Genomic DNA, 14,806 nt, shown 5'->3' on the forward strand with positions numbered 1-14,806 from the left:
TTCCAGTTTTATCACACTCCTTCTGCTTCCTTCTTCCCTGTCCTACCAGAAAGACCCTAAAACCCTATTCACTATTCTCTGCTGCTCTGCCTGTAGTCACTTGCCACAGGTAGCTGCTTGCAGACATTTAATCTGAAAAAAGAGAGAAATGTGTAAGTTGTTGTGCAGGTCTGTGTCTCAGCAGTATTTCGCAGAGACAAAAAAGGACTATGCACCCTCTTTAGCCCTGTTGGCAGTCACCGAAGTACAAGCCCAGTTCCACTGGGAAACCCTTTGGCTATGAATAATGATTTCCAGCTGACATAACCTGCTAAGATTGTTTGAGCAAAGCACCCTACTGACAAGGCTGTGCAGCTTTAGCCTGGCTCTAACAGGTTCATGGTTGCTTGCAACAGCCTTGACACAGTCAGTCACAATAGTTTTATCCTTTGTCTTGGTGTTACACAGCAAAGAGGCATCAGCAAAGGGTGGGCTGGAAACAAGCAGCAACAAATTATATTGCTGCAGAGAGCTGATACTTCCACTTTTCTGGTGTAGCGGGATTTTAATGATGTGATTTTACAGTTACAGTAGCAAAGAAGGTTCTACCATTTCCCTTATTTAATTTTTTCTTACTCTATTTGTTATATTCCATTATAACATGAGAACATTCTTCTGGTTACCACATCTGAAAATGCAGGTGTGATATACATCCTGTATACATCAGGAACACACATGAGCAGGAGGCAAGCTCTACTTTACCTTACCCTGTGGAGCCAGAATTTGATTTCACCTGTAGCAGATAAAGACATGATTGAGCCTGTCCCTTTAATTTTCACCCAGGGTATCTCTGTGTCTCAGAAGAAAAAATTCTGAGTAAAGCTAGAGGTAAACTAGCTGGGTGAGGAAAACAGGGAAAAGTGGGGACAATAACAAGCTCTCATTCTGTTCAAGTCATCTAATGGATCAGCTTACCTTGCACTCCTAACCTACTCTGAGATGCTAGCTTCTGTCCTACTGACAGGGAGAGCTTTCACAGCTCACTGCTCTCCAAAGCAACATCACAGAGCACTACAAACTACAGTCTTTGCAAATATATACAACATACAAATTATCTCTTCCCCCTGCATGTCTTTCTTCTTGCAAAAACCCATGCCTAAAAATTACCTTCAACTTTTTGCTCAGAGGAGTCTGAGGAAGCAATAATGCTTTCTCTTTACTGAAGGATATGGTTTTTTAACTTATGGTTAGCCACTCATCTGAAGTATCTTAGCACTTTTTTAATTTTCCAAGGATTCTGGGGGGAAAAAAAAGAAAGAACCTTAAAGAAATCTTCAACAATCTGTAAGCTGAACACCTGGAAGTAGAAATGAAGAACAGTTTATTAGTGCAGTTGGAATAATTTGCAATCCCCTTAACAAATAACATTATCATAGCTTTGCTGACGTTCTTGGCAAACTATCAGTCCAGATGCAAAATTTCCACACCAGCTCTTCAGATAATAGTGGCAGGAAGAGAAGGAAAGGAAAGGAAATGTATTGCCACAGGTGTCACCATCTGCTCCATGGTTTGAAAGGGAAACTTTGTTTTAGAGCTTTGTTAGCCTATTCCACTAGTCACTTTCTGAAAGTTTTCAGTGCTAAACATAAGAAATCAGAAAACAAGTAAGATGTGCTGGAGGCTTCTGAAGACATAAAGAGGAGCTAGGCACCAAACTCCCATCACTCTTCCCATGGGACTTCTGCACCAAACCACTCTTCGTGGGTCTACTTTTAGTTTTTCTTATATTAAATTAAATGAAACAGATTGTTTTGTATCCCTGTGACAAAATGACCTACTTGAAATGTAGTCCCCTCAGTACACCTTTCTAGGACCTAAGCTACCACTCATGGCCTGAGGTGAAATACCTTGAAATTATTATTAGTTATTAGTTAAGGTATGGAGTCTAGTTTGATTAAAACTTATGTAGGTAGACAGTTACAGTCCTAATTACAAACTTAGTGTGCCTGTAAATGTGGCCAAAATAAGTTATAACAAGGCATTTCGATGAGTTGGAGCCAAATTCCATCAAGTTCAACTTCTGGTCAGGCTTCTAGCTCTGAAGCCTCACTAATCCAGCACAGCAATCATTCAGATCCTTCCCTAGAGACCACTATGAAGAAAAAAAAATAAAAAAAAACCTCAAAGACACAGCAGTGGAGTTTCTTGGAGTTAGAAGTTGCAGCTGAGGAAGGAGAACTGCTCCCCACACTAGTACAGCTGGTGCTGTGCAGAGGGACACATTTTTAAAGCAAGGGCACAGTCTTTTATAATCTACTGTAAAGCATAGATGCCCTCCTGCCTGCAGGCCGGAAGATAGAAGGCATTTTTTCATCCTGACTGAGTGCATGTTATTTTACAGGAATATTAGCACTGCTATGTTTGCATGTGCTGTATGGGTGGGTAGACGGTGAGGTAGTGCTTTTCTTTGTCCTTAATAACTACGGACTGTACACTGAAAGTCCATTCCTGTTTGGAGTTGAGGAGTCAAAAAAGCTGAGAAAAATTATTAAGCTAAAATAGGGACTATCTAATCTAGACACCATAGTAAAAAAAAAAAAAAAAAAAAAAAAAAAAAAAAAAAATAAAAAAAAAAAAAAAAAAAAAAAAAAAAAAAAAAAAAAAAAAAAAAAAAAAAAAAAAAAAAGGCCAATAATAAATGTTAACTTGACAGAGAGAAATGTAGAAAAAGGATCAGAGTTGAAGAGTCATTTTATGGATTAAAAATTGTTGCCATAAAGATTAAACTGTAACCCATAAAAAAGCTCCCACTCAGCATGTAAAAAAGAGTAAGCAAATTAAGAACTATAAGGCAGCATGGTGTAATCTTAAACCAATTAAAGATATCGGATGTTACCAAAATGGTTGTGCCAGTGAGAAGAAACCAAAATGTGTTGCCAAGACAAGAGGCAATGGGCAGAAACTGATGCACCTGGGAAGGTGGCGCAGTCACAGAGGAGACCCTCCTATTGTGCCAGGGAGGAACTTGCCACCATTGCTCGCTCTCCCTTCAGTCACCCGTGCTCTTGTTCGTCGAGACTCTGACCTTCACCATGTTCTGTTGTTCTATTTCCAGAGCCTGAGGTTTTCTTCTGTGACACCTCTTTCTCTTTAGTCCATACAATTTTCTTCACTCAGGCATCAAGGATTCCTTGCCTGCAGGCCACAAGCCTTCCTCAGCATAACACTTTCTCAGTGACCAAAATCCAACCCAGTCTACAAAAGTTAGCATTAAGGCTCTTCCAGATTCTCCCTTCCATTTCATCTCCATACCATGTGATTGACGAAAATAGGGTCTCAAGTCTCCATATCCCCAGAGTTACCCTCAGCCCATGCCCTCCTACTCCCCTGCATCTTGGTTGCCCCAACATTTCCTTAGCCTCCTGTATCCTCTGACAACCCCTATGCAAGCAGTGCAGGCTTTCTGTGTGCTGACCAGCCAGTAGACCTAAATAATACAGGGAACTGATGAATCCATGCCATGTTATTTTGATCAGTGCAGTGAGTCTGTCTTCTCTGTGGTGTCCAAATTTCCTAAAAATGTAGAATTATACAGCACTGAGTATTTCACTATTTTTTCAAATTAAGTTGAAATTGGTCAAAAGGCTTTTAAAAGGAAGGAACAGATAAGACAGTACAACATCCAGGGGACCAAAAGCATCTGTGTAGAGTGCCCTGATCAGGCCTTACATATTTCTACTATGTCCAGTCTGGTGCTTCTCTGCAGCTGATTTACTTCATATCAAGGCTGATAGGTTCAGTACAACCCAACGTTGCAAACCTGGGTTTAGAGTGTCTAGCCTACACATCTTTACATCAGTGCTCTCTAAACACAACGAATATTCTCAAATCCAAATTTTGAGAATGTGTGTGTGTGATTTTTTAGTAAAGTAAATGTTAACACTTGCAAAATTCTGAGTTTTCTGTCGTAGATACTGTATTTCACAGAGTCACAGAATCACAGGGTAAGGTTGAAGGGGATGGTGGTTGGTCATCTGATCCAACCTTCTAGCTCAAGCAGAGTCATCCTCGACATAACGGCACAGGATTGCATTCAGACAGTTCTTGAATATCTCCAGTGGGGGAGACCCCACAGCCTCTCTGGGCAACCTGTTCCAGTGCACAGTCACTCACACAATAAGGAAGTTCTTCCTCATATTCAGGTGGAACTTCCCATGCATCAGTTTCTGCCCATTGCCTCTTGTCCTATTGTTTGCACTACAGAGAAGAACCTGGTTCCATCCTCTCTGCACCCTCTTTTCAGATATTTATAGACATTGATAAGGTCCTTCTCAGTCGTGTCCTCTCAAACCTGAACAGGCCCAACTCTTCAGCCTTTCCTCATAATTGAGATCTCCCACTCCTTAATCATCTTTATTGCCTTTCCCTGGACCTGCTTCAGGAGTTCCATGTCTCTCTTGTTCTGAGGAACCCAAGATTGGACACAGCACTCCAAGATGTGGCCTCACTTGTGATGTACTGGAGCAGGATCACACCCCTCGACCTGCTGGCAATGTTCTTCCTAATGCACCCCAACTGTGATCTGAATTTCCCAAGGAAATTAATTTTGACAAACTCTTCAGTTTCAGTCTTCCCAACTCAGAAATTTGGCAAAGCTTAGTCCTATTACCTGATACATCTGTTTGTTCACATAAAAAACTAAGCTGGAAAGGTTTGCCAGCCAAGATACTACCTTCTGAGAAACTAAGGCTTTTTTATTTGAAATTCATGTGATACAATAGTTCTAGAGAGTTCAATTTCATTGTCTTTCTCTGTTCTCATAGCAACCCTGATAAATTTGGCATGAATCCACAGCTGGGAATTGAATTTACACTTTACAGATTTTCTGAACCACATACCCACGGTGCTTTCGTCTGGAAAGATTTGTGCCTTGTTATCTTTCCATTCCCCCAGAGCTGCACAGGTACACACATCAGATGTGCCTGCACCAATGAATGGAGGTGTCTGCAGTTCTCCCATGTGAAATGACTTCTCTTCTACAGACCAAGTAAAGAACCATGTCAGAACTGGCAGGAAGCACAGAAGTCACTGTCTGATCCTTCCCTCTGTCTATAGGTCATTGGGAATCTGCACAGATCCAGCACAAGGGCATCATGAAACTTCTCACCTCTGATGTGGAAGGACTATTTCCACCCGCGTGACTCATGGCAAAATGCCCTGCAGACCTGAAGAAGCTTCCCTTGCACTGGCTGGACTGACTAAGAACAGGCTCATCTCTCTGGAAATCAACCAGCAAGAAGATTGGTGGAAACACCATGGAAACACCATGCAAAGTGCCCAAACCAGAAAACAGCACTAATCGCTGACCAAGGACATGACCCAAGGAGCAAATGAAGATTTTGCACTTTGACCTCAGAGCTCTGTGTGAAATCTTTTTAAACTAGGGGTTTTTTTCAATATCAACTCAGTGTGATGTAGAAAGATCTATTTTCTCACAGGAGATACATGGAGCATTGCAGGAGCAAGTGGAAGGAGTGACGTGAGGAAGGGGCTTGAGATGGAGGAATCACTGAAAGACTGCTGGGGATCTGAGACCTGAGGTGGGACCCACCTGGTGGGACACTCCAAAGCAGATACACTGTGGAGTTCAGACACACAGGCAGATGCAGCCCCACCACAGACTACTTTGGGCTGGACCTCAGCTATGAAGGAGCCGAAGGGAATGTGTCTTCATGAGAGAGCTGCCAGTCATGGCTGGCAGCAGCAACTGCAAAAAATAAAATATGGTGGGGCAGTGGAAACAATTGAGAGGCTGTACCTTGAAGTGCAACATTCTGTGAAAGCTGAGGATTCCCCAGGCTCCCATCTATTCCACTGAGGGGAAATTGGGCCATGTTCAATACAATATTTTAGCCACATCTACTGCCTCAGCATCACAAATGCAGGCAAGACCTCACCATATGATTATTGGGAATCACACTGGGAAGATCCAAAGGAGCTGAAACACAGGAATGTCCCCCTGGTCAGTGGGAATGGGCTGTGCCTTACCAATCCAGATACACAAATCACAATAGAGAGAAACCTGATAATACAGGAAGGATTTATAGAGGTGAAGAGATTGTGTTACCATCCATGTTGGTTTAGATTCAGCTCTGAATGATGTTCAAAGAAAGGCTAAGGCAGCAAAGTAGCTTACTGCTATCAAGTGACACAGAACTATCAACTGTAAAATATTTGTAAATGCACCAAAAAATGAAAGAAGAGCAAAAAGAAAGGTGCTCGTTATTAGGAGGAAGGAGAACTAATACCAAAAAGCCCAGTGAAGACTGAAGTGTTCAGAGCTGTTTGGTTCAAACTTTACAATACTTAATTTTAACTATATTCTGCATGAAATAATTTCATAGTGGAAACACAAGGACAGGTGTATGGGGGGAAGAAAAATTAAAACAGAATAACTAGACATGGGCAGATTTGAAATTTACCTTGGGGAGCTTAAGAACCTCTGTGATCCATGAGGTCTCTGTCTGCACAGGCAGATGTGATGCCCCCAGAGAATGGAGGAGGACCAACACTGAGGTCAGTCTTTCCATGTGTGCTGGCTTTGGCTGAAGTATAGTTAACTTTCTTCACAGTGGCTAGTATGGAACTATGTTTTGGATTTGTGTTATACACAGAGATATTAATATAGAGATATTTTTGTTATTGCTAAGCAGTTCTCACATGGAATCAAGGCCTTTTTTGCTTCTGATACTGCCATGCTTGTGAGAGGCCTGGGAAAATGGAAAATTGGGAAGAGACACAGCCAGGACAGGTGACCCCAACTGACCAAAGAGATGTTCCATATCATATGACATCATGCTCAGCATATAAAGAGGGGGGAAGAAGGAAGAAGAAGGGATGTTCTTACTTACAGTGTTTTTCTTCCCAAGTAACCATTACACGTAATGGAGCACTGTTTTCCTGGAGGTGGCTAACACCTGCCTGCCCATGGAAAACAGTAAATGAATTCCTTGTTTTGCTTTGCTTGTAGCTTTTGCTTTATCTGTTAAACTATCTCAACCCATGAGTATTCTCACTTTAGCCCTTTCAATTCTCTTCCTCATCCCACTGGTGGGGGAGTGAGCAAGCAGCTGCAGGGGACTTAGCTGCTGGCTAGGGTTAAAACACAACACAGTGTAAGGAAGGCACTGGTAGTGCTTTTAGGCTACCCATAATGCCTGGAAGATATGAAAACAGGTTATTCAGAAGTCAGTTGACAGCCATGGAGTAGATAATAACAAGCTGGCAGCCAACAAGAAACTCCTGCCCAAGGAGGAGTTCTGAAATCAAAGAGGGTTCTGAAGAGCTCTGAACTCTCCCCCTACTAGACCAGTCTGGAAGTGGAAGGAGACTGGAAACCTTCACTCATATCTTCTTCCTATGCTCTGTGTATATATGATAGTAGTCTCCTATTCTTTGTTCTTCTTTCTCTTCTGAGTTTTCCTGCTCTTCACAGTCTCATTGTGTCCTATTCTCCTTCTTCTCTGGTCCTGCATATTCTCCTAGTCTCTTCATTTCAGTTATGGTTCCTAACTTTTTGCAGCTCCCTTTCAGTTCACATATATTTCCTCCCATTATCCTTCCCCTTGCTTTTTCTAGCTTGCTTTTTATAAATTCTAGAAACAATATTCTATTTCCAAGAAAACATCCCAGCCTTCCAGCACAGACTATATTTACCTAGAAGCTGAAAATCTTGGAGCTGAAAATGTCACAGCTAAACAACACCAAACACAGATTTAAGGAGAGAATTTCTCAAGCATGGGCAGACCTTCAAAGATTTTTAATCATGTTGACATTGATATAAAAAAAATGAAACTTTCAGATGCCATAAAATATGCCACGAGATTCTAATAATTTTAGGATACACAAGATTAATTTTCAAAATATTTTTTACATTTATAGCTTTCAGCATTTGAAAAGCCACTTCTAAGCCTCTACTTAGAAGGTAAGTGCAAATAAGTAGCATTACTGAAGAAGAGTTTTATAAAAAGCTTTTGTGTTTGTAAGAACATTTTAAGCAATACAGTCTGTATCATGTTCTGATTTCCTAGAAGAATTGATTTTGTTTATGGATATTAATTTAAGCTAAAGATATTTATTCAGCCAGTTGATCATATCCTTTCTTCCCTCCTCAATATAAGGTTTGTCTTGAGGATTGATATCTTCTCTTTTGCGATGCACAAACCCATGCGTCTGTCCAGGGTAAATTTTAACTTCATAATCAACTTTACAGTTTTGTTTAAGCTTCTGCTCCAGTAAGGTGACCTGTAACACAGAATGTGCATTGTTGACTGAGTACAAAGTTACACGTTCTATACTTACAGTCCTCAAATTGTCCTGGGTTTTTTTTACTTTTCTGGAAGACAGACATGGTGTGTCCTTGACACTGTTTCCTCTTCTATTAATTTTATACCTAAATGCATTTCTATTTCTACACTTGCTTTTCTCCAGCAAAATAACAGCATATGACTGTATAAAATGTCAAAAAAGTATATGGGTTGCTGTAATAATACCTGTAAAGGTAAAAACACCTATTGCTCAGCTCACGAGAAGCTTAGCATGTAGTGATTACTGTACAAGTTCTTGTTGATAGGCCTCACACCAGAAAAAGAAAACTGGGGCAAGATTTTGAATTAATTTAAAATTGAGGGAGGAGAGGCATAGATACAAAATCAGCAGTTCAAAGCAGTTGGCACTTTTGGTAGGAATATTAAAGCCAACACCACTCAATAAAAACATGTGTTCCTCTTTGATCCCCTTGGTAGATAACCACCTTTATCCAGTCATTCTCCGCCCATGCTCCAGAGAAAGGCTGTTGACAGAGTATCAGAAAGGAGAAGCTCTGTAGGACAGTGAGGAAGGGAAAAATCTAGTCAAAGGATTTTTTAATTCTCCTGCAACTAGTGATTCCACGATACAGGTGGGAACTTTCTTCTGATTTTATTGGTATCACTAAAGAGGGTTTGCTACCTTGAACTTGACAGAAGTCTTCCTTTGGATTCTAGCTCTTTTCCTAGGAACTGATGACAGTCATCCATATTTTTGAACAGAAACAGAAAACATTTTTAGTGTCACTGTAAAACTTTCTGATTTGGGGATAAATAATATAAATGTGTGTAGATATACTGTAAGAGTTAGTGAAAGGGGAAGAAAAGTGCAAATTAGTTTTCTACTTTCTCTTCATTAAATACCAAGTTGCAAAACAAGCATGAAAGGCATAAAAAAGGCAAAAAGCTGTGATGAGAAACTCACCTGCTCCAATGGGATTACGTCATCCTTTTCACCAAAAATGAAGAAGGTAGGATGCAGCAAATTGGATTTGTCATCAAAATGCCTGATCACCCCTAGGGAAGAAGGAGAGGCATATACAATGAGTCATTCTACTTAAAGTCGCTAAAACTACCAAATTTGTACAGTCAAACTACAAGACATTTTGATCAGTGAGAGGTGCTCAGTCTTTAATGGAATTAAATGCACTTTGCTTTCATTGTGGGACTGTTTGGAACATTATTAAACATAAAAAGACCAGTTCTGTGTGAAAAATCAGGGACGAATTGTTACACTTGTCCCATTTTTGTGGTTTTCTTTGGGCAACTGCTTCTGACGACTATCAGAGACAGGATTCTGTGAAAGATGGACACTTAGGATCTTCTTGCCTCTAGCATGGGAAGGCCATTTTTAAGGTAATTGTAAATATTCAACATTCCAGATACACTGTTAGGATTTCAGTGTACATATATTGATATGGATTCATAACAAATTGACACTGTATTTTTGACTGTTCAAATATTTTTGAATTTAAGTAAAGTAAAACTAGGCAGCTACCACCCTGGCTACTCTTCATTCCTGAGATTATTACAACAGAAAGGTAAAAAATTAACAAGTACTATTGTTGAATTGACTCAACTGATCAGCAAATCAGTGCAGCAAAATAGTCCCCATAAGCTTTCTGGAAAAAATACCTTCAACTTTCTTTCACCTCTAATTAATATAAATTGTTCTGGGTTATGTGGAAGTACAGAGGTTTATAACAGAAATATCAAAGGTAACATAATGTATTGAGAACTAAAGTGTGAGAGTACAAGGGTTAAAACAAGGAGTTAAAAAATGGTTCCTATTAATAATGAGGGATCACTGCCTAAAAGATTTAAAAGAAGCGCCCAGAAACCCTTTTGTCACTGTCAGCCAAGAGGAACTTCAGCCACAGTGAGGCCTTGGTATTTGGTGTCTCTTGAATGCTATATTGCACAGAAGTGATCCTGGTCATGCCACTCAAATACATAGATCTTGCTGGTTATGATTAAGTGCAAAAATGTTAGTGTGCTAAATCAATTTTTTGTGTAACAAAATCACCTTCTTCCATCCACTAGCTATCACACTGAATTTTGTTATAGTAATAGCCCTACAGATTTAGTTCCTGCACCAGTCATGTCTGCTCAGAGCGTAATAGGTATTTCAGACTTACCATAGATGGACACCCCTGTCTTTAAATGAGGATTTTTCAGCATCAGATGTTGCACAGCTGCTCCACCCCAGCAAAACCCAATGACGCCAATCTTCTTTGCACCACATTGGTCCCTTAGATACTTGAGGACGACATCAACCTCTCTGAGACATACAAATGAAAGTGAATTAAGGCTCTAGCTCTGTTCCCCTGGCCTCAGTGGTGGCTGCTGCTCAGAGACTGGCTGTCTTTACATCGCTCCTGATTTTTCTCTTTCCCTTACTTATCAAGTTGTCTTTATCTCAACCCATGAGTTTTCTTTCTTTGTTTCTCCTATTCTTTCCCCTGTGGGAGTGAGTGAATGACATTACAGGTGCTTGGCTGCTGGCTGGGGCCAACCCACAACACTATTTTACTATTATTCATTTCTAAAATACAGACAAAACTCCAGGGGAGAAGACAAAGGAGAAAGTCAGTCTTTCTAGATCACTGTTACTAGGACATAAGGTGATTTTATAAACAGCAGTCCAATTAAATTCACAAATAATTGTCATATAGGCTAACACAAATAAAAGTTTGAGACACACAGCTAGTCGAGAGCATCCCATTATTACAAACATGACCTATAGTTAAACTATTTCTCACCACGAAGACAAACAGTTTATAAAATTGTGGAAGCAAATTTAAAATTATTGCTTCTAAATCACCAGAAACATTATGTAATCAAGCTATGTGTCAGGTAAAAATGAGGAAAATATAGAAGAGTGGGAAATTAGTGTGCTTTGAACTAGCTGTTCCCTAGTCACATGGTGTTCAGTGACTGCACTTGAGCCCTATCTAAAATCCATGGAAGTTATGCCTACCTGTAGGAACTGAATCAAAATGAAGAGGAAGGAATGAGCTGCGTTTTCTAGCCTTTGCTTTTTGTTTTAGTCACTCATTTCACTTCTATTCTCTGTGCAGGCAAACAGTGGGTGCTTTTATTCTTGTTCAAACTTCTACTTTTTTGCAAAAAGCACCCCTCTCATAACCCTGAATTTATCCCATAAGCTGTATGAAATTTCTATTTGTGGACATGCAAATATATTTGACCCACTAATGATTTAGGATCGAATGCTTCATCTTTACTGAGGCAAAAATCCCTATGAAATAAGGATGTCCACTCGCTGAACAAGGAACAAGGGTCGTACTTGTCTGTTTTGCCAGCATTTCGGGTTTTCAGCCATTCATTGAAAGTCCCCCAGTCATTAGACGGTTTCCAAGCTTCTTGTCCCACAAAAAAATCTGGGCAGATGGCTCTGTAAGAAAAATGAAAATATTTTATACCCATGAAATAATAATGAGGAAGGATTAAAATGAAGTCCATGTATACTACACAACAAATTCATTTTATTGAATACACATCGTACTTAATCTACATGAAAGCATTATACCAGCAACTCTCAATATTCTTCTACGTCTAATCAGGAGACTTAGTATCATTTGCAGATACATTTTACCCTGTTAAAATTCATTCATTAACTTGATAAATAGCTAACTGTAACTGAAAATCCTTAGTGGTTTCCTACCAAACTTAAAAAAAAAAACTCAACCAAACACATGGTATGTTCATTTGGGCTAGAAGGAACGCCAACCCAGTAATACAGGAAAGAGAATACCAAATGTGCTTTTCAAATATTTGAGAATTTGTTTCTTTCTTTGGCACAAGCTGTTACACTTTAACCACACTGAAAGACCTTCAGCTTCTTTGAAGTTTTTGCCATAATAGCAGAGTTGCACAAGAGGGAGGAGGCAGGCTGTTTCAGTTCATGGAAGATAGAAGAGGCAGAATAACATCTATCTCTACCTTCTGTGCTTACCTACTAACTCATTATGGTAGAACTACTGAACTATTTTAGAATTTTTTCACTTTTAATGGGAAAGTTGCTAGAGAAAGCTGTAAGGAAAGCCTGTGAAATTATTAGTGTTTGTGTGGTTTAAATGAAAACAGAAAACAGTGGCTCAACAAACTTTCTTATTAAAAAGACACTTTGAAAACAGTAGTATTTCTTACATGTATCCATTAGTTGTTAGCATATCAGCTATGTATCTGGTGTTTGGGAGTTGCCATCCAAATATATCGTGAATCACAATCACGGCTTTGTCTGTGCTGGTAGATGGTTTGGAAACATAAGCCTTGATGTGTTCAACTTGTACCTCCTGCCCACGGCCTCCATAGTCAAACCTGTCTCCAATATCACGTGGGCAGGGCCTTGATTCATTAGCCATGTGTGATACTGAAGAACAAAAAAATTCATTTGTGAATACCAAAGCATATCATACTTAAAAAATTCAAAAGACAGTGGTATCGTTACAGTAATATAGGGAACATGCTCATTACTTTTTTATCTAAAATGTAGCATTAGTCTATAGGCCAATTGGGGTGTTTTTTTTTAATAAGAATCTTGTTAGAGTTATTTATGAGCATTTCAGAAGGGACCAAGCACATACCTAGGAGTTCCTTGCCCTACAGTAAGTAATGCAATAAAAATAAAGTTATGAGCAAGCAGTTAGGCAACCATCACAAATTATTTGCTTAGTGATAGAAGTTCTTTTTACAGTTCTTTCACTCTTCATCATGTGTATTTACTGTCAGGAATGTATGACTTTCTTTAGTATACACTGCAAAGGCTTAATACAAGACTTAGCATTTTGAAGGAAAAAAAAAAACCCAGCTACTGTGCAGAAAGATATAATTACACTCAGACTAAATATTTTCCTCCAGAGATTTAAAATATTCCATAGCTGACTTTTTAATGTCAATAAATCCTTTTTCTAAATAGCTTTAGCCTCAGATGTTTTATCCTTCTGAAAAAGGATACTTAGGAGAGGTGCCAAGAAAAATATACCAGCAAAAGTCAGAGTATAAAATCTTATTTATTTATTATTAAATAAAGAACATTCAAACTCCAAGATAGGGAAAAAAATCCTTAAGTTGAGTCAAAACTTTCATCAAGAAGTAACAGAATGGTATGGTTAATTTTTTTCAAACTATTGCTTAAATGAAAATAAACAATTCACAAAGGTCAAAAAGTGTCAGCTGAATCTAACACAGATGTATGTAGCTCCTTGGACTCAAGTTAATGATTTTATGCCATCAACCTTAGGTTAACCAAGCGAGTGAACTGACCTGAATAACTTCATCGAATATGCACAGAGCATGTCCAGATGATTAAACAACACCAAGAGAATTTAGGTAAAGCTTTACCTAAACTCTCTACGGATAAATTGTTTGTACTACCAAAGAAAACTTTGTTAGTACAGAAACAAAGATGATCAAACTGTGCCAAATGTACTCACAGAGAGAAATAGAAAAAAAGCAGATGACTGAAGCATTCCTGGAAGAGTCGGGCTTAAATAGTTGTGGCACTAAAGGAACAGCTTTAGGAAAACAAACAAACGGTCTGGCACCCAGGAGAATTGCACAGATTTTCAGAGACCAAGATCTTCTGAATTTGTAGACTAAAATTCAGAATATTCCAAAAAGTATTACCAGAGCTAGATTGCAGATCCTGTGAGATTTCACTTGAGCATTTGTTTGGAGATCAAACAATAACTAGTTTTCAGATACTTGAATCTGCAACCAGAAAAATATAAAGATATTGCTGTGTGGCACTTTTATTTTCAACACACTCTCCTGAGTCTTCCAGCTGAGAGGTCTTCCCCCCTTTGGAGGGAAAATAAAAGGTTTCTGAATCATCACCTAAAAAAAAAAAAAAAAAAAAAAAAAAAAAAAAAAAAAAAAAAAAAAAAAAAAAAAAAAAAAAAAAAAAAAAAAAAAAAAAAAAAAAAAAAAAAAAAAAAAAAAAAAAAAAAAAAAAAAAAAAAAAAAAAAAAAAAAAAAAAAAAAAAAAACCTCGAACTCCTTAAAAAAGCACGCAGATAAAATGAAAGTCCCCCAAACATGCTGAGTCAGACCTCAGTACGCATTTGTTCTATATTTCGCAGAAGAAAAAGCAGCGAGAGCTTAAAAAAATCCCACAAAACTCCACACATACCTGCAGCACAGAAAGTGTGCGAGACAGTAGAGGCAAGATGCCGGAGCTCGGCGTGGATGAATGGGATTCCAGGAGAAAGCGCTAACGCACAGAATCAAAGGGTGAGTGCAAGGATCCTGTTTCTTTAAATCAGGGTTACATAAGCCTTTATCTTGGTGCCGGCGCAGTGACCAAGTTCACTCTTTTTATCGCCGTTTTCACCGTGAGTGTAGGCGGGGTGTGCTGCGGGGAGGAGTGCTGCTGTGGCTGCGTACCAAGCCTTCTGTTCCACTTACACAAAATAGTATTAAGCATGACTTAGCTGAGC

At 39.1% G+C, this 14,806-nt stretch overlaps 1 protein-coding gene across 1 annotated transcript; it reads right to left on the minus strand.

Moving 5' to 3' along the window:
* Positions 1-7,781: 7,781 nt before the first annotated feature.
* On the minus strand, positions 7,782-14,684 carry CMBL (carboxymethylenebutenolidase homolog). The gene is made up of 6 exons (XM_027889044.1): positions 14,500-14,684; positions 12,516-12,738; positions 11,653-11,760; positions 10,484-10,626; positions 9,271-9,362; positions 7,782-8,283 (listed from the first exon to the last, which is right to left on the minus strand). Exons 2-6 carry the CDS (start codon positions 12,728-12,730, stop codon positions 8,104-8,106), a joined length of 738 nt encoding a protein of 245 aa, XP_027744845.1. The 5' UTR covers positions 12,731-12,738; positions 14,500-14,684; the 3' UTR covers positions 7,782-8,103.
* Between the last annotated feature and the right edge of the window lie 122 nt (positions 14,685-14,806).

Source organism: Empidonax traillii, unplaced genomic scaffold (genome assembly GCF_003031625.1).
Source record: "Empidonax traillii isolate 1590-97213 ecotype Southwest subspecies unplaced genomic scaffold, ASM303162v1 scaffold249:size1902748, whole genome shotgun sequence".
In the NCBI taxonomy this organism is placed as follows: domain Eukaryota; kingdom Metazoa; phylum Chordata; class Aves; order Passeriformes; family Tyrannidae; genus Empidonax; species Empidonax traillii.

Coding starts and splice junctions, on each gene's coding strand:
- CMBL (XM_027889044.1), bottom strand. CDS start 12,730: ATGGCTAATGAATCAAGGCCCTGCCCACGTGATATTGGAGACAGGTTT. Junction 9,363..10,483: donor GACAGGGGTGTCCATCTATG/GTAAGTCTGAAA, acceptor CTTCTTCCCTAG/GGGTGATCAGGCATTTTGAT. Junction 8,284..9,270: donor ACGTAATCCCATTGGAGCAG/GTGAGTTTCTCA, acceptor TCTGTGTTACAG/GTCACCTTACTGGAGCAGAA.